At 49.2% G+C, this 22,633-nt stretch overlaps 1 protein-coding gene and 1 long non-coding RNA gene across 2 annotated transcripts in view; one reads left to right on the top strand and one right to left on the bottom strand.

The window, feature by feature from the left end:
- Window positions 1–405: 405 nt before the first annotated feature.
- Window positions 406–11,389, bottom strand: LOC309850661. Its single transcript, XR_014304390.1, has 3 exons — window positions 11,316–11,389; window positions 10,976–11,049; window positions 406–1,109 (listed from the first exon to the last, which is right to left on the bottom strand). It is a non-coding gene; the product is annotated as an uncharacterized lncRNA (long non-coding RNA).
- LOC309850625 (uncharacterized protein) overlaps window positions 6,349–22,633 on the top strand; it is a 52,128-nt gene continuing 35,843 nt past the window's right edge. The window contains exons 1-2 of the mRNA XM_082704815.1: window positions 6,349–6,630; window positions 7,253–7,377. Of these exons, the coding sequence (XP_082560941.1) occupies window positions 6,453–6,630; window positions 7,253–7,377 (303 nt within the window). The 5' untranslated portion in view covers window positions 6,349–6,452. The remainder of the gene's footprint in view (window positions 6,631–7,252; window positions 7,378–22,633) is intronic.

The following is a 22,633-nucleotide window of genomic DNA, read 5'->3' as shown; positions in this document are numbered from 1 at the left end:
ACCCCTCCAGACTGTTTATTACCCACAACTGCCCCACTCTAGAAGCCTGCAGTGGGGGCAGGCCCGTGTGCTAGTTCCCTGCCCATTGCTGACCTGGGTCCTATTACTCCCTAGACCGAGGAAAGGGGATTAAACCATTTTAGAGTCTTAGACTCTGGGAGATCTGAAGAGGCCACAGATGGATCTGTGCACACACAGATTTTGCATACACTTTTCAAGGGCTTTGTAGCCACCCCCTACCCCCATTCCCAGAACCCAGGCCATGGATTGTGGTTTAAAAAAATAAAACTCTCTATATGGGGCTGAACGGAGACCTCAAATGCCTTCCCATAGATGCCCGCCTGCCTTCTCATTCCATGGCTGCCCGGCCCCAAAGGAGTCAACTTTCCATATCCAACACAAACACCCACCAACAGGGCCACTAGTGCAAGAGGTACGCTCCCAGATGCCATTCAGACTCCTGAGCTGATGGTCACTCAGTGAGTAAAGGCCATGTAGGCACTGTTGCTTTTCACCCTCAGGTGTTTTCTGAATACTCTCCCCAAAGCTCCTCGATCTCCAAATTATTCAGAAAACTGAAAATGTAGACGAACACGCTGTATGACTTAGGGGCAACTTTTCCCTACTCTTGGGCCCCCTCGAAGATAAAGCTAGAGGTTTAGCTTGATTGGAAGGGACTGGGCATTGGATGGTGAGAGGAAGCAGGTATAGACACAGACGCAGAACTCGGGATCCTCAAGGAAACCGAAATCCAGACCCTCTTCCATTTAGAGTCACAAGGAGAATAAGTATTTCCGGGCCTTCTTCTTCCGTCTCTCTTCCTACGGTTCATCACGTTGGAGGGGTGGGTTTCGGAGTAATCAGAGGTACCAGAAGCCGCATCCCTGAGACCCTGCCTGGATTATTTTGTCTCCTGATTTCTGGCTCCCACTGGGGAAGCTCCCACTGCGGCGGCTGGTGGGTGAGGCTGAGGCCGCGGCCGACCTCTAGGCGGCGCCCTGGCGTTGCGTCCTCGCGCTGCTCTGGGTCCCGCAGCGAAGGGGCCGGTTCCTGCAGACGCACTGGGCTTGGCTTGGAGCTGGCCGCAGGCGCGTCGCCTTTGGCGCCCTCTGCCAAGTAAGAGAAACACGGTGAAACCAGTGAGGGCTGGGAAAGGAATCGGCAGCTAATCGCGGCTCCATCCGCTCCCCACCCCCTACACTCATTCCCGACTCTAGGGAGCCTTCCACAGCCCAATCTCCTTTGATCTCCCCAGGAGCCTGCTCAAGGGCAGCGCCAGAATCCTTAACCCCTCCCCCCAACTTGCAAACGGAGACGCTGGGGGCTGAAGAAGTGGTTAGCCCAAGATCACAGCAACTATTAAAATGGTGAGGTAGGGCTAGAGGACAGACATGCGCTGTACTCCAAATGGAATGTTCTTACGTGATGATGACCCCAGCAAAAACGTCTTTCTCCGAAGCAAAACCCCTTCCCAGAAAAGCAGCCTTAGGGTGTTGTCTATTTTGGAAGTTTGGGGGTTTCTGGATTTAAGATTTGGGGGAGCACATAAGGGAAGTGGACGCGGATATAAAAGCATCTCAGCTAGGATTGGGAGCCGACAAGTGTGGCCCCCTCCCTTCCAGGATCTGAGCCCCTCCATGTTTATAACCTCCCTAGACGTGCCCGATGGAGGCATGGAGGGCAAATGCCTTAGACCCTCAAAGGCACGGATGAAAAACGACCCTACTGGACTGGGATATTGTGAGGTTTGAACACTTTGTCAGAGGCCCTGATGACTAAGAGAAGGTGTCGGATACACGACTGCCCCCTAAACCCAAAGGAGAAAGGCCTTTAGCGCAGATAGTTGGGTCACTCTCCTTGGTTCAAATGGCCTGTCGAATTACAGGAAAAGGAAGCCATGTTACAGATGGGAAAAAGAAGCCTAGTTCGGGATCTCATCCCTCTGAGTCTAAGCTCAGAGATGCCCCAAACCCGAGGAGCACGGTGTAGGAGAAACCGGGGTCCCTCTTCTTCTGCCAAGGCAGAGACGCCATTTTATACTGCGGGGTCTTCTTGGAGACATCTCTCCAAAGTTACTCTTAGGAGACAGGTTCCCTGCGAGAAGGGAAGGGAAGAAGAGGGGCTGGGGGGCGGCCGGTGGGGGGGGGCGGGGCAGCAAAGGGCACACGCCCACCGCGCGAAAGGCTAGGGGCGCAGCGCTGGTCCACGTCCACGGCCCCGCGAGACGCGCCTTTCCCGCGGGGCAGGGGCTCTCGTGGACGCCTAATTACCGAGAGCACATCTGGAGCAGCTGCGCCCTAGCCGGCCTCGGGCACATTACTCCGCGCCAAACCCTATTTTCATTCCCGAGGCTGAATCGTAAAAGGCTCTAGAGGCAGGATAAATTCGGGTCTGCGTGTGTCAGCAGTCTTGTGTGTGTGTGTGCGCGCGCGGGCGCGCGCGAGTATGTGAGCGTCGGGGAGGCGTCTGTGCGTCTCAGTGTGATGGCCCAATCGATTCGTCAAAGTTAGGGGGAGAAATGGAGCAACATCAGGCGAATTCAACTGCGAACATACTGTCGGCCTCATTATCTGCCCATTTCAAGGGAAAGCATTTGGGGCTAGGAATTAGCCAGTTAATTGCATCACTTCTTTGTTCACTTTAGGGCAGGAGAAACTATCCGCTTTCTATTAAGACATTCCATATTTCAAAAACTTTAAGATCTTCTCATTGTCAATTTTCTTCATTTCCATCGGAGTCATACCACTCGAACGTTCAGATCTGCGGTTATCCCATCAACATTAGCACACACACGCACACGCACACACACACACAGGCTTTATGCTGGGAAAAGTAACTCGGTTTTTGCAGCTGCAAAATCTCGGCGTCTTAACTCTTAAGGTTGTTGTAAGGATTAATGTACAATGTGTCTAGGATTTAGCACAATGCCCGGTGAACAGGGAGCATTTAGTAAATAATAACTATTAATAACAAGGAAGGGGGGGGAGAGGGAAAGGGGGGGAGGAGGAAGCCTGCTTTGTTCTCAGAGACCTAGTCTAGGTTGGAGGGTACTTTCTCAGCCTGTATATGTATAATGTATTCTTTTGACTTAGAGCAATGTCCATAAAAGTGAGGCCCCTTGAACCCCTTGGCCTGTAACTACCTCTTCAATAAGAAACAGAGAATTGGGGCAATTATCTGGCTCATTTCAGGTTCAAACTCCCTTTAGCCTGAAATATCTGGATCTGGTGGGGGAAAGTGTGGGGAGTGGTGGCATATTCTCATGCAGCTTCTCAATGAGCCTTTCCCCTTTGCTGGAGTGAGCAGGATCCTGCCTTAGAGAATGGATACAAAAGAAATAGGGTGCCCAGAAAGCTGGAATTAAAGCAGAACATCTGAGAAATAATTCGGAATAAAACGAGAGCTTGCTTATCTCCTGGGCGTCAGGAGGCCCTCAAGTTCTCCATGCATCAGCCTCAGAGACTCCCCAAACAAATCATTAGACCTTTGCCTGGTGGGAACTCTTATTTCACATTCCAGAAACATCTGAGTGCCTACTCTGGGCCCGGCACTGGGCTAAGCTCTGGGGCTCCAGCAGGAGCTGCACTCCACCAGTTAGCAGTGCTGACTTGCAGCCAGTAAGAGGTCTCTGCCCCCAGAAACTAGTCCAGGGATCCGGGAAGGGGGAAGACCCTGCTGGGCAAGAACTTCTGGCCAATGACAGCACTGCCTTTCCAGGGCCAAAGTTCTGGTGCAGCGGAGGGGCCAGATGGTCTGAGGGCAGCCCCCTCCCATTGTCTGTCTGAAAGAGGCCAACTCCATGGTGGAGATGGCCTTTTGGGAGGGGGTGGGGGACACAGGGAATTGAGAAAGGGTGGAGAGATGGCTAGAGGCTCCTGACCCTCAGTCGGAAGTCCCAATAACACCAATTAGCTTTTTTTTTTTTTTTTTTAATCAGTAAAGTAGGGAACAAATGGGCATATATTTCTTCTGCTCTGATTAGAAGTATTTAGGTCAGGTGTTCACAGCCTGAATTCTTCAGTTTAAGTTGTCCCAAGCAGAAAATTGTTTATTTTTTCTTTTTATTTGCAGGCAGGGGTTTGAATACTATTAGCCAGCCCTTGGCTTCCCGTTAGAGCCTAGAACTGTGGTAGGTGGTGTTTGTATCAGCCCAGAGAGAGGCAACTAGCAATGGGTTGGGGTCTTTCTTTCCCCAAGTCACAATTGCTTGAAATGTGTAAATGACTGAGGACCAAGCAGGAGGGGTTGTGTGTGTGTGTGTGTGTGTGTGTGTGTGTGTGTTGGGAGGGTTGCAGTAAGCCAGATAATTAGCTGGTCCCTTAATCTGACTGAACATAGTCCTAGAAGAAGGAAGTCTGTTCACTTCCCAGACCCCAATGAAATCTGACTTTTTTTCCGGGTGATCTTGGTCAAGTCACAGGAGTGGGGAGGAGGCCAGAAAGCTGATACTAGGCTGTGGACAAAGAGTTTAAAGAAACCACAACAACACACGTGCTGGGTGAGATGAGAAAGTCTCCCAGTCTTGTCAGGGGCTACCTGATATGTTTGGCTCCTACTAAGAAACTTACAGAAATGTTCGGGAGCAAGTTTGCCCCCTCTTAACCCCGAGTTCAGTACCCCCACCGCTAAGCTCTCAGCTCCATGAGGAGCTGGGGTCTCTGAGGAAATGGAATTAAGTAGATTAACAAGGGACACAAAAGAACATTTCCCTGCCTGATCCCTATTTGTTTGGCTCACAAACAGCATCATGTGGGGGACTGTCACCAGGTAGCCTTCCCTTCCCAGGAGTTTCAGTACTTTTCTTTTTTTTTTTTTTTTTCTTTTTTTTTTTAATTTCCTGGGTGGCTGCCCAAGTCTCACTTCCTTCCAGCATCTGGTCCCACCCTGGACCACTCCATGGTCAGTTTTCCCCAGCAAAGCTCTTCCCACTTTCTGGATCCCCGGTCAGGGAAAGAAAAGAAAGAATGACACCCCCCCCACCACCACCACCACTGGGAACCTAGACCCTAGGGTAGTGGCTGGGAGAGGAACATTGCTACATATATGTTTTTAACGATGAAGGTCTACCTGGTAAACACCAAGATATCAGCTATGGGAGCAAATAAAAGCAAAGACCTATATTAACTAACCATATTTGGTCTCAGCATTTTCCAGACACCTACTTCTTTGACCAATCCAAATAGGAGTTCTTAACCTGAGGTCCAAGGATACTGATCCTCTGAAATTGTGGGATTTGGTGGGCACTATATAAGTACTCCCCTCTCCCCCTGCCCCAGGAAGGAACCAAAAGTTTTCATCAGATTTTAAAGCATCATTGTGTGAACCCAAAAATGTTAAGAACCTTTCATCCACCATATACATACAAATACCTCAAATGAGATGCAGAGGGAGACAGTGAAATAGATTTGGGTACCTGATGGGAAAAATTAAAAGAGAGGATGAACAATTGTAAGTGTATCACAAGGTCAGGAGTATAGTGTTCCCTGGCCTGCCCGGGAACAACGAACAACGGGCACCTGCTTACAGGTGCTGAGGACCCTAGGACTGAGACAGATGGCCCACAAGCCCGACCTGACCTCCTTGCACCCTTGCCCCCCACAGAGGAGGAGTGAGCAGGGTCTCTGGGTCTCTATTCTAAATGCTATGGAGCTTTTCTCGACTGGCGCTTGGATCTTCTCGAGCCATTTGTGGCCTTGATCCGAGTTGGTCCATACCGAAAAGGCGCTGAAAGTTTCAGCATCCGTTTTCCCCTCGGGAAGGCCCTTGCTCCTGGGGGGGGGGGGGGGGGACGTGCTGTGGATACCTCCCCGGATCTCTAGCTCCCCCAGTCCCAGCCAAGGCTGAGGGGCCCTGTCTGTGACCCCGGGAGCCTAGACCGCCAGCCAGGCCGCTCTTCATGACCTTAAAGTTCTCTTGGCCTCGGGTTGGGCGCTGAAAGGGGGGCGAGAGACAGCTGAACAGGTAGACAGAAGCAGACACAAAGAACGGGGCCCTTGAAAGCAACCAGAGAGAATGACAAAGAGGGAACCGAAACCGTCAGACGGGAGCTGGGAGCCGGAGCGCGGGGGCAGGTGGGGCAGGCAAAACCCGCGTGCAGAGAAGGGTCCACAGGGGCCGCGGAGGCAGCCAGGCGCGTCTCCTTTCCGCTTCTCTACCGGGAGGTTAATGACTTCGTCAGCGCCCCCTCGTTCCAAACTGCCCATTTATGACTCCTCGGTCTCCTTAAGGCTCTCCAATTAATTAGTCGGTTCGGGAGGCTAGAGGTGGACCTGGCGGGGTACCGCTAGATTGTTTATTCATTGTGGGGAGGAAGGGCTCATCTAGGAGGGGAAATCCAGGGCCGGGAAATGGGGGCAAGTGGTGCAGGCGCCAGAGGCCGGAGGGAAGCTAATGTTTTCGCGCGCGGAGTAGCCGAGCCTAGGACCCACTCGCCTCCGGAGCAGAACCGCCGCATGAGGCTCCCTGGGAAAGGGCGCCCCGCCCCGCCCCGCCCCAGCCTCTGCAGGTCCGGCGCGCCGAGATCCCGCTTGGGGCGAGACGCTGGGTCAGCGTTCACAGCCGCTCCCCGCGCCGCCCGGGGCTGGACGGAGCCCCCCAGCCCATCCTCTCCTCCGGAAGACCGCAGAGGCCGTGAGTCTACCAGCCCTTGGCGTTGCGGCGTCCGAGGGGGCACCGCGGAACTGCGACCTCTCTTCGCCCCCTTTATTGCCGCTTCCGGACGCCTGGGAGGATTTGAAAGCCTCCTTTCGAATCCCTCCTCCAGGTTCCCGCCTCAGGGGGCCCAGGGGCTCCGAGCCAGGCCCCGCCAGGCTTCCTGATTCCACCCCGGCCGCGCCCGCCTGCAGCTGGGCGGGCGGGTGGCGGCGGCGGCTGGGGGCGCGCGGAGTCTCTGCGGCTACTACGGCCCGCCGCCTTCCGGCCCGGCGACCTCCCGGTCCTCCTGCCCGCAGCGGGGAGGCAGTAGCTCAGCCAGAGCTGGGACTTTGGCTCCGCGCCCCGTCGAGACGTGATCCCCCACGGAGCGCTGCGGAGCGCGTATGCCGTCGGGGACGGCTGCGCTGGCCCGGGAGCGAGAGAACCCTGCATAGGACTTGGGGACGTTCCGCACAGTTCCAAGCGTGTCTGGAGTTGGGGGACAGAGGGGCGCATCAGTCTCAAACCCCTTGCGCGGAGGGGCGACCGTCCCGATCCCCAGGAGACCTGGTCCCACGGCAGAGGGCAGTGACGCAGTTTCTCCCGGCGGCTGCTGCAGGAGTCGCAAGGCAGGGACAGCTCAGACCGCAGGAGGAGCGGCGGGGGGGAAAGGTTGCTGCGAGGAGCTTCACCTCCGAGCCCAGGAGGCTCCCGGGACCAAGGAGCGCACGGGCTGAGAAAGAGGTAAGGGGCTTAACGAATAGAAATTTGGCTCCTCTCCCTTTTTATTGTTTTAAAGGATGAAGTCTCTGGGTATTGACTTTTCTCGCCATAAAAGAGTTTTGGGCAATCTGATTACTCCTGGCAGGTCAGGGCCGAGGCGCGGGGGCCTTGGCCATAGTTAAAGGGGGGTTAAAAAAAAAAGGTTGGATAGTGAAGGCTCAGTGAAGGCTCAGGAGTTCATGGTTGTTTTTCTCATTATGATTAGTTAATAGCCAGGTTATTTTGGACTAAGCCCTCATTTCCACTCCAGCCAAGATTCAGCCTTGAACAGCTGCTGAGGGTTCTTCAAAAGCAAAGGGCTGAGAAGGGGGCAACACAGAGTGGGGCCCCAATCCCATGGGCGATGGGATAGGGATGGGGAAGCTTTGGCCTTCATTATTTCTGTAAGACAAAGGCTGTTCTTCCTATAACTGGGGCTGAGGAAGGGGAGGAAGGGAGGTAGGGTGAGGATGGAAAGTTGGCTGAGGGTAGCCACTCCAGCATCTTGCTGAAGAAGAAGGAGTTGAGGTTTGGGCAACTTTTCAGGCCCCAGGTGGCTTTTGCCCCTTGCTTTACAGACAGGGGTGGGGAGAGGAGAGAACCTGGGAGCTTCTGCAGGTGGAGCTCAACCTGGTAAGCACTGAGATATCAGCTCAAGGTGGGGGGAGGGGAAACCCACATGAGAGACCATATTTGGTCTCAACATTTTCCAGGCACAGACTCCTCTGATCTATCCAAATAGCCGTTCTTAACCTGACATTCCAAGAGTCTGACATCCTTGAAATGGTGGGATTTCATGGCTCTCCAAGAAGGCCCTAGTCATCTTCTGAGAAGCTCTGGGAGGGGAAGGAAGCAAGGGGAGCATGGGGAAAGGAGGGGAAAGGCCACAGACCTTTCAGTCTAGCTACCTAGAGACTGAGCTCTGAACCCCCAAATCTGAAAGCTCAAACTGGCCCCATGGGTACATTACCAAATTGAAGAGTGGAAAATTGCAAGTCAACCAAGGAGAAAAATTTTCTGTTAAGATGGGTCTGGATGTTTAAGCAGATTACAGATCTGGGTATTTTCAGGGATTTCTGCCCCCCCTTTCAGCTGTTCCAGATTTCTGAGTGAGCTCTAGGGCCTGTGGGGCAGCCAGGCAGGAGAGGGACCTAGACCTCCAGTCCCCGGATCTCACCTCCACCTTGTGAACAGCCCAGGGTCCTCTGCTGGCCAGGTCAGGGCCAAACCTGCCCTCACTGAGCCCCAGTTGGTGGCAGGCCTTGCCTCACCCTCCTCCGCCCTGAGGACTCATTTCTCTATAAGCCCAGACCTCTGCCCAGACTGCACATTCCCTCCACATCAGGCTACTCAAACAACAGAGCATTTTTTCTCCTTCCTGTTTTTGAAAATTGCATTAGTCTCAAATCCTTAGTTCCGCCTAAGGAAGACGTGCCATTGGATTCTTGGGGTGTGAGGGACCCTGGAATCAAACAACCTCTAGGCATTGGACAGCAGTTGCTACTCTGATGACTTAGCACCTCCAATCACAGTTCTCAGTGCCGCCTGGATGGGTCACACATTCCCTCCTTTCCCTCTCCGTCCGTTCCCTCCAAGCCCAGAAAAGTTCTGCACTTTCCGTCTTTCTGTGTCTGGAGAGAAAGAGAGGACAAAACCCAAGAGGCAGAGAACAAGCAATGAGGGAGGAGAAAACGAGGGAGATAATTCCAGCAGGTTAAAAGAATCTACCTCTCTTTCTAAACCAACTATCTCTGAAACCTGCTGTTTGTTTTAATCAGGCCAGGAGGAGAAGTTGGAGGCAGGACGGGTGGGGGACTAAGTTCCCAGCATAACAGATGCTTCACTCATGGGGTCAGTGGTTTCTGAGGCGGTGAGAAGTCAAAACTCTCCTGAGTGTAGTGTGGAAAAATGAGGGGCTCTCCTTCCAGGCTTTGGAGCTTTCCCACAGGACCTTGCCCAGGGTTTATAAAGCCTTTCCTTGCATTTCTTCTGGGGCAGTGTGCATACCTGTATGTGCGTGTTGGGGTGGTGGTTCTAAGCCACGGCAGAGGACAGACAACTCACCACCTGGGGGAATCTGGTGATATGGTCCGGAGTGGAAAGGGGTTTCATCCCTTCTGGGCTGGGGGGGTGAGGAGGCCTCTCCGGATTTAAAGCCAAGCGCTCCAGATTCTAGGGAAAAGGAGAAGCTGCAGCTCCAAAGAGGGATTTGCGGGGAAGATCAGGTGAGGAAAAGCCTCAGTCTCTCTCCCTCCAAGAATCAGAGAAATACACTGAGAAATGTGAACTTTCAGTCAGGGAACACCTCCTTTCCATTATGGGTCATTGTGTTTATACAGATACTGGAAAGTACAGTTCTGTGCTGTATGTTTCCACATTTAGCATATCTGGAATTTGTGAAATTGACCACGCATTGTTCTAATTTGGAAGATGGGAGTATACAGGTATACATGTGAATTTCCTGCCGGCAACCCTTATTATTGAGCACAATTGGGAGCATATAATTTCCTGTCTCTCTTGCATGTTTTTACCAATCCTCAATCTTTACATGGTGTTTAAATACTGGGAGAGGCACAGCTGCCATGATACAGGAGTTCCCCACTGATTCCTGAGGTTTACTAATTCCTCAGAGACCCCACGATACTGCATAACCCTTTATGCTTACTTCTTTCTACATGCTTTTCAACAGCACTTATGGACCCTGAATTAGTCTACAGATTGAGGTCCTTTCTCTGCCTTCTGCCCCTTACCACAAACAACAGGCGCCTCTACAAAAAATGCACAAGCATCATTTTTGTGAGTGTGAGTTTCAAGTAAGATGGCGGCGCCAGACATCAGTCCAGATTCGGATTCAAGCTTTCCCAGGCAGGAGGCCACACTGGCCCCAGTACAATCCAGATGGCAAGGAAACCTGGGTCCCCTTGCAGCAGCCGAAAAACAGCCAAAGGCAAGAGACTGCTCCAACCATTCTCCATCCCTTCCAGGGGACTTCTAGAGAAAGAGCTGATTCTGCATCTGGGGGACCTGGTACTCCCGTCTGAACCCAGAGTTCCAGGCCAATTTCTAATTTCCATGGAGAAGGAATAACCATTGTCCTTTTCCAAGCTACCCCCACCACGAGGCTGTTGGGGACAGTCGCCCCGGTCTCTCTGGCTGCATCCGCTTGGAATCCGGAGTTGCAAGCAGGGAGACCTGGTGTAGAGGGCCTGAGGCTGCCCGGGGACTCAGCACCCGGCTTTGGGGAGCGAGGGCTGCGGGGAAAGGGTGCGAGGCGAGTCTCTGCCCCTTACACACCTTCGCTTGGAGAGGGAGAGTCCAGTGCGAGAGGGGCAGGGGCGGGGAGGTCAAGGCGTTGAGGGGGGTGCCCTGGGGCCCCACCCGGGAAGCTGGGATTGCTCTGGAGCCCAAGGTTAACTGGCGGCCCGGGTAGCCCACGCCGGCCACGGCCGACCAGTCCTCAAAGCGCTGCAGGGGAACTGCCAGGCTGCCGGGCCCCAGAGGGGTCTTTCACGCCACCGCTTTGATCTGCGTGGTCGCGGCCCCCAGCAGCGAGAGGCTGGGCGGGGAGTGTCTCACCTACCTCTCCGAACCGCGCGCCGTCTTCCACGCGTCTTCAGAGGCAGCAGGGACCCGGGGTTCTGGGCGCTCCAGAGCCTAAGGACGCAGGTGACGACGCCAGGGCCAAGGGCTCAGCCGCTGCGGGTTGCCGCCACCCCCCCCCCCCCCCCAGCCCAGTGAGGCCTCTGGGCTCAGTGTCTAGGTCTGGGGCAGCGGCGCCGACAGCGGCGGGCGCGAAGGTACTCGTGCGTCCTCAGTCCCCTTGGCGCCAGCGAGGGGGTGAGGGGGTGAGGACAGGGCCCAGGCGGCGGATTGGCGCGGGAGCCGCTTGTCCGCTCGGGCGGGGCTCCCGCCAATCTCACCTGCCCCCTTCCTGCTGCGCCGTCGGATGACCGCGCGGCGGCTCCAAGAGTTGGCCTTGCGCCCTCTGAAAGGCAGAGCCGAGGAAAGGCGCCGAGATGGCCGGCAGAGACTCGGGTGTGTGTGTGTGTGTGTGTGTGTGTGTGTGTGAAAGAGAGAGAGAGAGAACGGACAAGAGAGAGGGAGATGCAGGGAACGCTTCCTAGAGAAGCCGTCAGATGCAGAAATAGACAAAAGAAGTAGGGGAGAAAGAGTCTGGGGGACAGAAAGAAGCCCCGGGGTTTCTGAAGCGACAAGTTGTCCTTGGGAGTTGGGAATGTGAGAGGGAGGGGCGAGGCCAGAGGAGTCTGAGAAGAGGAGGGGGCGCTCAGACCCTTGGCTGGAGGCGACCTACGTGGATGCAGAACCGCGGAAGGAGAGCGCGGGACCCTCCTCCTTCTCCCCTCCCCCAGACCCTCACCCTGTTGCAGCCCATCTCCGGCTGGTTGTAACAACCAGCTTCCCGCGCGCTCCCTTCCTGCGGCCCCACCTATCAGGGGCTCGGTCCGCCTGGGCAACAGCATCCGGCTGAGGGCTGCCCTACTACCTGTTCCTTTCTTCTCCTTAAGTGGGATTCTCCCCTCATTAAATTTTAAGGACAAGTGAAGCCAAAGGAAATGACCTTGGCCAAGGTCAAGGAAGAACTTGAAAGTTTCACTTTCCCTCCCAGCCCTTAGGATCCCTTTGTGTCTTTGCCCTTCTGGTTACCAGAGCAACATCCTGAAACCACAGGCTCTCTCTTGCTTTTGCTCTGAGACCCAGCTAGGGATCCCAACTTACTCAGAATCAGCGAAAGGGCCGCAAAGAGTCCATCTGGCTGGTCTCCAGAGATTACCTGGCCTCAGACCTGAGACCTCTCAGACCTGGGCCAGCGTGAGGCTGGGGACCCACTGGTAAGACAGACCCGTTCCTTTCCTGCAAATGGTTGTCCGTAGGGGGGCAGGGGGATGGAATGTGTCTGAGATCTGAGTTCTAGGCCCAGCTCCCCTGCACTTAACGTGGAAGTTCAGCCCCACCCCCTCTGTAGGTTTCAGTTAGTTTCCTCTGTGTCTGCGGGGCAGGCTGGGTGTTTTGCCTCTGCACCCTCCTCTGGTTTGCAGGTTCTGGTGAACTTGCTTGGCTGAGACAAAAACACACCCAGATGGTGATTTGATTCGTTAGCCACTTAAACACAAATACAGAAATAACAGTAAAATTAAATTTTGCTTCCACGACTCTATTTTTCTGTTCTCCTTTTCTGTACTTTTTTTTTTTTTTAAGATTTTATTTGTTTATTTGACAGACAGAGATCACAGGCAGGCAGAGAGGCAGGCAGAGAGAGAGGGGGAAGCAGGCTCCCTGCTGAGCAGAGAGCCCGATGTGGGGCTCGATCCCAGGACCCTTGGATCATGACCCGAGCCGAAGGCAGAGGCTTTAACCCACTGAGCCACCCAGGTGCCCCTTTTCTGTACTTTTTATTGATTATAATATGCCCGCAGCACAGGGCACTGGTATTAATTCTATGGCTCAGTGTATTTTGCATATGTACACGTGTATAATCACCACATAGATGAAGATATTTCCAGCCTGCCACAAGGCTCCCTTATAACTCTTTCTAATCAATATCCTTTTAGTCAATAACCCCCAGAAACCACCATAACTCTGCCTTCTATTCCCATAGATTAGTTTTGTCTGTCCTTAAGCTTTATATAATGAAACCATGATATGTATGGGTTTCTAAAGTGGTTGACCATTTTATAGTCCCACCACCAAGGTGTTGGAAAGCTGGTCACTCACATACTTTCTAATACCGGCAATGGCTGTCTTGTTCCTTGTAATCATTCTGGTAATATTCCAATGTGTGTGTGTGTGGGGGGTGCGTTTAAAAAATGTGATAAAAACAAATAAAGCTGCCCATCTTAACCATTTTAGGTGGACGGTTTAACAGTTAACTATATTAACATCAGTGTGCAGCAGATCTCTAGAACTTTTTCATCTGCAGAATTGAAACTCTCTATGCCCACTCAGCAACAATTCCTCCTCTTTCCTTCCCTTCAGACCTTGGCAACCAAGTCTACTTTCTCTTTCTATGAGGCTGACCACTTTAGATCACTCGTATAAGTTGAGTCATATAATATTTGTCTTGTTATGACTGCCTTATTTCACTTCGTGTAATGTCCCCAAAGTTTGCCTGCATTGTAGCACGTGGCAGGATTTCCTGATTTTTTTTTAGGCTGAACTGTGTATACCACTTTTTCTTTTTCTTTTTTAATCTTTCTAAATATGATTTATTTAAGTATATAAATGAACTTTTAACCACACTCACAAAATGTCACAAAGATTTAAGGAGTGGCTCTCACGGGCTCACACAGTTGCCTCCAGCACAACCCTGATACCAATGTTTCTCTTAATTTTTCATTTTTTGGGACGCCTGGGTGGCTCAGTTGGTTAAGCGGCTGCCTTTGGCTCAGGTCATGATCCCAGCGTCCTGGGATCGAGTCCCACATCGGGCTCCTTGCTCAGCAGGGAGCCTGCTTCTCTCTCTGCCTCTGCCTGCCACTCAGCCTACTTGTGTGTACTCTCTCTCTCTCTGACAAATAAATAATATTTTTTAAAAAGACTTTAATTTTTCATTTTTAAAACATTTTAGTTTCTTTTTCTAAAAAGATTTTATTTACTTATTTGACAGAGAGAGAGAGAGAAAGAGAGGGAACACAAGCTGGGGGAGCTAGAGAGGGAGAAACAGGTTCCCCCTGAGCAGGGGCTCCAATGAGGGATTCAATCCCATGACCCTGGGATTATGACCTAGGCGGAAGGCAGATGCTTAACTACTGAGCCACCCAGATGCCCTTAAACATTTCAATTTCAAAAGCTACTAGGTGCTTTTTAAATGTTCCTTTACAATAGTAGTATTTTCTGTTTTATGCACATATATTTTATATAACTGTCAATTATATATAATATGTATTATAGGTATTTTATTACTAATTTTTTGGTTCCAGCTATTGTTTTTGTTGTTTCATCTCTTTAAAATTTTTTATTTTTATTTTTTTAAAGATTTTTATTTATTTATTTGACAGACAGAGATCACAGGTAGGCAGAGAGGCAGGCAGAGAGAGAGGAGGAAGCAGGATCCCTGCTGAGCAGAGAGCCCAATGCGGAGCTCGGAGCTCGATCCCAGGACCCCGGGGATCATGACCTGAGCTGAAGGCAGAGGCCCCAACCCACTGAGCCACCCAGGCACCTACATTTGTATCTTTAGGGTAAATACACAATTGTGCAATTGCTGGGTCATAGGGTAGCTCTATTTTCAACTTTTTGAGGAACCTCCATGCTGTTTTCCAGAGTGTCTGTACCAGCTTGCATTCCCACCAACAGTATAGGAGGGTTCCCCTTTCTCCGCATCCTTACCAACACCTGTTGTTTCCTGACTTGTTAATTTTAGCTATTCTGACTGATGTGAGGTCCTTGTATACCACATTTTCTTTATTAGTTGATCTGTCGATGGACATTAAGTTGCTTTTACCTCTTGACTATTTTGAATAATGCTGCAGTGAATATGGGTGTGCAAGTAGCTCTTCAAGATCCTGCTTTCAAGTCTTTTTCTTTCTTAAAGTTTTATTATTTTTTTATATTTTAAAAGATTTTATTTATTTATTTATTTGAGAGAGAGAAAAAAAAGAGAGAGAGAGAGAGAGAGCATGAGCAGGGGAGAGGGGCAAAGGGAGAAAGAAAAGCAGATCCCTGCTTAGCGGGGAGCCCAACAAGGGACTCAATTCCAGGACCCTGGATCATGATCTGAGCCGAAGGCAGATGCTTAACCTACTGAGCCACCCACATGCCTTAAGATTTAACTTTTAAGTCATCTCTGTGCCCGGTGTGGGGCTCAAACTCATGGCTCTGAGATCAAGAGTCACAGGCTCAACCAACTAAGCCAGCCAGGCACCCCAAGTGCTTTCAAGACTTTTGGATCTATACCTAGAAATGGGAGTGCTGGATCATATGGTAACTCTATTTTGAATTTTAGGAGGAACCTCTGGACTATTTTCCACAGGGGCTGCACTATTTTACATTCCTATGGACAGTGCATAAGGATTCCAATTTCTCCACATCTCATTTCACCAACGCCTGCTACTTTCTGTTTATTTTTGTAGCTGTCATTCTAATAAGTATGAGGTATTATCTCATTGTAGTTTTTTTTTAAGATTTTATTTATTTATTTGACAGAGAGAGATCACAAGTAGGCAGAGAGGCAGGCAGAGAAGAGAGAGAGGAGGAAGCAGGCTCTCTGCTGAGCAGAGAGCCCTATGCGGGACTCGATCCCATGACCTGAGCCATGACCTGAGCCGAAGGCAGCGGCTTAACCCACTGAGCCACCCAGGCGCCCCTTATTTATTTATTTGTAAGGGTTTACTCTTATTTTTTAAAATTTTATTTATTTATTTGAGAGAGCACACACATGTGCCCCCGAGAGAGGGAAAGAAAGCCCAGAAGCAGGGGGAGGGGCAGAGGAAGAAGCAGCTCCCCGCTGAGCAAGGAGCCTGATGCATGGTTCTGTCCTAGGACCCTGAGATCATAACCCAAGCCTAAGGCACACCCTTAACAGACTGAGCCACCCAGGTGCCCTTAAGCTTTTATTTTTTATTGTTTATTTATTTATTTATTTGACAGAGATCATAAGTAGGCAGAGAGGTAGGCAAGGTGGGGGGAAAGCAGGCTCCCTGCTGAGCAGAGGGCCAGATGCGGGGCTTGATCCCCAAGACCTTGGGATCATGACCTGAGCCGAAGGCAGACGCCTAACCAACTGAGCCATCCAGGCGCCCCTGTTTCTTTTCTGATATAAGTAATGAATGCTGTAATTTCCTTTGAAACACCTTCTTAGCTGCCCCCAAAGTTGGGATACACTGTATTATTCAATTTTGTTCAGCTCAAAATAGTTTCTAACTTCCTTTGTTATTTCTAATTTGATGTTATTTAGAAGTGTTTATTTAATTTTCAAAAAATTTTTAAATAAAAATTTTATTTATTAGGGAGAGAGCGCGCGCGTGCGCACACATGAGCAGAGGGAGGAACAGAGGGAGAGGGATCATCTCCAGGAGATTCCATGCTGAGTGCGTCTCAGGGGACTTGACCCCATGACCCATGAGATCATGACCTGAGCTGAAACCAAGAGCCAGACGCTTAGCCAACTGAGCCACTCAGGTGCCCCTAATTTCCAGAAATTTTGATGACTTGTCAGATCTGTTGTTACTGATTTTGGTTTAATTCTGTCTTGGTCAGAGAACATACTTTGTGTGATTTCAATCCTTTTAAATTTATTGAGAATTATTTTATTGCCCACATGATGAACTGATTACCACATGGAAAGATAGTCAAGTCCACCAACAAACCTGGACTCTATTACCATTCATCCCGATACTTGACTGATAACTAAAATGTGTTGTTTCACTTAATTAAATTTGAACTTGTTTGAGTCAGCCATCATGGCTCTCTAGGAGGCCTATGGTTCCATGAAAGTTCTGTTGAACACCTTGTTTAAGAGCCCAGGGTTATGTATTTTCAGAAGGGAAAGGAACGCCTTAGTCAGTCTCAGTAACATCTGTGACTCTGAAGAGGATAAAAGGTGTCTGGGCGAGGCCTTATGTTGTGGCCTTAGTATCTGCAGAGCCATGGCTGACCTTGATTTGAATTTTGGGGTATCTGTAAAGCAAGAACATGCCTTTACCCCAAAGGGAGTGACCATAGATAAAGAGTTGTCATTGTTACTGCCACTGGTCAGATAAGGTGGCTAGATCATTGGCGATGGCCTAAAAGTCTGAAAAAATGGAGAGATGGGGCCGATTATTGTCCAAGGCAGCCTTTATTGCTAAGACAACAGCCAAGTTTTGGGAAATCCTGTGGACCCTGGGGTCCTGTCCTTAATCAAAGATGTCTGTTAAGGGATGGAAGGGAGAGACAGAAAGCAAGCCTCATCGGGTGTGACAATGGGACTATCATTCTTAAAATATATGAGGTCCCTCTGCTCCTTCCTCACTTGATCCTAAGGGACTTCTCAAGTAGCCATGGAGTGTGGGGCAGGGGTGACCTTCTCCCACTGTGACCTATGGTCAGGAACTGAGGGCAGGAGAGCACCCCCCCCCCCTTTCTGGTGGAATATGCTACAAGACCAGGTCTGGCTCTACCCTGTAGATTTTTTTTTTAAGATTTTATTTATTTATTTGACAGAGAGAGATCACAAGCAGGCAGAGAGGCAGACAGAGAGAGAGGGGGAAGCAGGCTCCCCGCAGAGCAGAGAGCCTGATGTGGGGCTCGATCCCAGGACCCTGAGATCATGACCTGAGCCGAGGGCAGAGGCTTAACTCACTGAGCCACCCAGGCTCCCCTAGATATTTTTATTTTAGCAAGGAGGCACTGATGGCCTTGTCAGGATTGTAGACAATTTGTTATGCAGCAATAGATTATTGGAAAAAATAATCACCAACATTTATTTTTTATTATTTTTTTATTTTTTTAAAAGATTTTATTTATTTATTTGAAAGACAGAGATCACAAGTACGTAGAGAGGCAGGCAGAGAGAGAGGAGGAAGCAGGCTCCCTGTGGAGCAGAGACTCAGGGCTCGATCCCAGGACTCAGGGATCGCGACCCAAGCCAAAAGCAGAGGCTTTAACCCACTGAGCCGCCCAGGCACCCCAACATTTATTTTTTGAAAAGATGTATTTGAGAGAGAGAGAAAAGTGCACATGTTTGCATCCAAATTGGGGGCGGAGGGGCAGAGGGAAAGACTCTCAAGCAGACCCCCCACTGAGCTTGGAGCTCCACGCAGGGCTCCATCTCTTGACCCTGAGATCATGACTGGAACCAAAATCAAGAGTCAGACACTTAACCAACTGAACCACCCAGGTGCTCCTCTCCAACATTTACTGAGTACCAACCACAATACCATCCTGATGCTTATATGGCTATAAATTTTTTTTTTTCCGTTTTTAAATTCACTCTGCCTTATGACCCAGGAAAAGGTTAAACAATCTCTGGTTAGGCCTTGGAGTGGTGAGTGGTGGCCTTAGAGTGGAGACAGGCAGACCGAAGTGTGATAGACTCTACACTCACTGTGTAACCTTGGGCACCAAACCAGCTGCTCTGAGTCCCAGTTTCCTTAACTTAATTTAAAACTCAGCTCATGGGGCTCCTGGGTGGCTCAGTCATTAAGCGTCTGCCTTAGGCTCAGGTCATGATCCCAGGGTCCTGGGATCAAGTCCCATGTCAGGCTCTCCGCTCAGCAGGAAGCCTGCTTCTCTCTCTCCCACTTCCCCTGCTTGTGTTCCCTCTCTCACTGTGTGTGTCAAATAAATACATAAATAATCTTAAAAAAAAAAAAAAACTCAGCTAATAGTTCTTTGAGACGATTACATGTGATAATCTATGGAAGTGGTTTAACATAGTGCCTGTCATGGAATAAGCCTTCAAGAACTTAATGAGCATGTTTCTTACCTGATTTGCTTCTCTGCTATTTACTCTCTGAGCAAACCTGAACCTCGGTCTCTTCATCTGTTATGTGAGGAAAATAAGAGTGAGCATCTCAGGGCTGTTTGGAGGCCTTGCCCAGTGTCTCACACTGGAACTCACATACCCTCCGTGTAACAGAACAGGGCCCAAACACCAAGAACCAATGACCCAGGTCATCGTCGTGGGACCTCCAACGCTCTAGAACCCGAACATCTCTATAAAATGTAGCAGCTCGTACAACACAACTCAACACACCCTGTTCTCCCACCTAGTTCATCAGCATCCCAAACACTCTCGGCCCCGGCAGCCGAGGGGGGATTTTCTTTTATACAATATCATGGTTCAAAGTTGCTGTCCTGGAGGCAGATTGTCCTGTGTTTAAAACCCTAGATCTTCCGCTTATCAGCTGTGTGAAACGGCACAGATGGCTTCATTTCCCTGAAACGCAAATACAAACTGGGACTAATTCGTGCCTATCATCGTTCAATGTACCGTCCTAGAGAAGGTTAACTCCAAACCCTGAATTTAGAGAAAAAAAGCAATGAAGAAGCAAGTGAGTTGGTTTTTTTTTTTTTTTAAGATTTATTTATTTGTCAGGGAGAGAGAGCACGAGCGCGCGTGCACGCACAAGGAGAGGGAGTGGCAGACTGAGGGAGAAGCAGGCTCTCCACTGAGCAAGGAGCCAGATGTGGGACTCAATCCCAGGACGCCAGGATCATGACCTGAGCCAAAGGCAGATGCTTAACCGACTGAGCCACCTAGGCATCCTGCAAAGTGAGATTTTTAAAATAAGCTTACTGTTTTCACCGCAGGTCCCGTCACCCAAAAAATATGACATCTAAATTCTTCATTTTCAAAAAAAGGAGAGGGGATGGCTTGTGGCATGAAGAATTTAATTTAGACCCAAGAAAATAGTTTTGGCAGCATGGGGCACTCAGAGGAAAATGGCCTGGCCATAGTCCTGGGCAGGCAGTAAGAGAGTTCCATCACTGGTTTTTGTATGGCTTGGGCAGTCCTATATATATATATATATACATACATACACACACACACACATACAGAGAGAGAGAGAGAATTTGAGAATAAGTACTGGGTTATTATGTACTCTAGCACTTTCCCAGTCTATTGTATTTTTGTTTTTAAAGTTCTGGTCACAATGCACTAAGCTGTTTACACAAACCATCCATGAGTCACAGCCCACAGTTCAAAAATGCTAGAAAGAGGGGCGCCTGGGTGGCTCAGTGGGTTAAGCCGCTGCCTTCGGCTCAGGTCATGATCTCAGGGTCCTGGGATCGAGTCCCACATCGGGCTCTCTGCTCAGCAGGGAGCCTGCTTCCTCCTCTCTCTCTGCCTGCCTCTCTGCCTACTTGTGATCTCTGTCTGTCAAATAAATAAATAAAATCTTTAAAAAAATGCTAGAAAGAATTATTTTTTTCTGTCCCTTTCAGTATGAATCCAAGAAAGGCTCATTCTCATTCCATATTTGATATTTCAAATAAATCTTGATTTCCATCAATTATAATTCTCCCCAGCAGCCAGGAGAAATGTGACCAGAATTATCTTGGGATTGCCGATGGTTATGGCTTTTCTTTTGATAATAAACCAAAACTAATTAAGAGCAGGGTTATGAAGTCTGACCACTTGGACTGAATTCTGGCACTGCTTCTAGCTTGCTGTGTCACTTGTGTTGGTTTCTTCCTCTGTATACTGGAAATAATTACTAATCATACCATATCATAATGATGATAATGATAATGATAATGATAATAGAATCCTGCTTGTGGGTAACCAGGCAAGCAGTTAACCCAGGGCCTGGGATATAATAAGTGCTCAAAATATGTTGGCAACTATGTTATTCATTATTTCATAAACTGTCAGTGGTTTTGTCTTCTAGCGGAGACCTGAGAGCCACTTAGCCATAAACAGCACTAAACTAAGAGAAGAAATCTTTGGCTTAGATAGGGATCTATTTAAGTTGCACGTTGGGCATGCCTTACCCAGGATGGACACTAGAGGGTGCTGCACGCCCAGAAAGCCGCATGTTTCCAGACCCGGGGACCTGCCAGAAACTTTGCCTTTCTCTCTGGTGATTTACTTTGGAGAAGTAGCTGCTGCGTTGGGTCCCAAACTAAGGGCTTTGCAGGAATTAGGAGGGACAGCAGGCGGCTGTATGGAGCAGAAATATGGTTTCCTCGAATTCACCAAGTGGCTTTCTCCTGGGACTGGGACCTTCTGGTGTACTGGGCAGCACCTCACTCATCCATGCGCCCCCGGGCTTAACACACAGTGTCTGGCATATGGGAATCACTTTGTAAATATTTGTAGAATGGGACCATCCAATGGGAGAATCAGAGACCTAAATAATTATAATTACAGATTGACAAGTGTTGGTATATATGACCACTGAGCATTGTGGGACCTTGCAGGAGGCTGTGGGCTGGGGAGGGTTGGTGAGAATGGCTTTCTTAAATTCAGGGGTCCTGGCCCTCTCTAGAGTACAAAGAAAGGGTTTGTTCTCCCGCATCTGGCATTCAGATATTTAAAAATAACTTCACGCTTCTTTTCCTTCATGTTATTCGTGTGGAATGATTTCTAGGTTTTTTCGCCAAGTTGATCTCTCTCTGCAGAATTGTATGAAGGCAAATAATAATCTAGTGCTACTGGGTTCAAGCATCTCCTATTATCTCTATAAATTAATCATTTAATTATGGCTTTATCTCATTCAATCCTCACAACAACCCTATGAGGTCAAGGTCATTATCTACATTCTACAGATTAGGATATGGCAAGATTTCAGAACTCATCTAACATCACACCATTAGGGAGTGGCAGGACCAGTATGAGAACCCTGATAATCTAGCTTCAAAAGCTGCTTCTTAAAAATTTTACTTTTCTTGCACTGTACACAAAAATAAACTCAAAATGGATGAAAGACCTATATATGAGACAAGAATCCATCAAAATCTTAGAGGAGAACACAGAGGTAGCAACCTCTGTGACGTTGACCATGGCAACTTCTTGCTAGACACATCTCCAAAGGTAAAGAAAACAAAGGCAAAAAATGAGCTACTGGGACTTCTTCAAGATCAAAAGCTTTTGCACAGCAAAAACTGTCAACAAAATCAAAAGACAACCTACAGAATGGGAGAAGATAATTTGCAAATGCCTTATTAGTAAAAGGGCTAGTATCCAAAATCTATAAAGAACTCATCAAACTCAACACCCAAAGAACAAATAATCCAGAAATGGGTAGAAGACACAAACAGACATTTCTGGAAAGAAGATATAAAAATGGCCAAGAGACGCATGAAAAAATGTTCAAAATCACTCGGCATCAGGGAAATACAAATCAAAACCACAATGAGACACCACCTTACACCAGTCAGAATGGCCAAAACTAACAAGTCAGGAAATGACAGATGCTGGCGAGGATGCAGAGAAAGGGGAACCCTCTTACACTGTTGGTGGGAATGCAAGCTGGTGCAGCCACTCTAGAAAACAGCGTGGATATTCCTTAAAAAGTTGAAAATGGAGCTACCCTACGACCAAGCAATCACACTACTGGGTATTTACTCCAAAGATACAAATGTAGTGATCCAAAAGGGCACGTGCACCCGAATGTTTATAGCAGCAATGTCCACAGTAGCCAAACTATGGAAAGAGCCTTGATGTTCATCAACAGATGAATGGATAAAGAAGATGTGAGGTATATGTACAATGGAATACTTTTCAGACATCAAAAAATGAAATCTTGCCATTAGCAGTGACATGGATGGAACTAGAGGGTATTACGCTGAG

The sequence above is a fragment of the Mustela nivalis genome (genome assembly GCF_964662115.1).
Source record: "Mustela nivalis genome assembly, chromosome: 17".
Classification (NCBI taxonomy): domain Eukaryota; kingdom Metazoa; phylum Chordata; class Mammalia; order Carnivora; family Mustelidae; genus Mustela; species Mustela nivalis.
The sequence above is the reverse complement of the archived record's forward strand: the minus strand, read 5'-3'. Positions and strand labels throughout refer to the sequence as shown.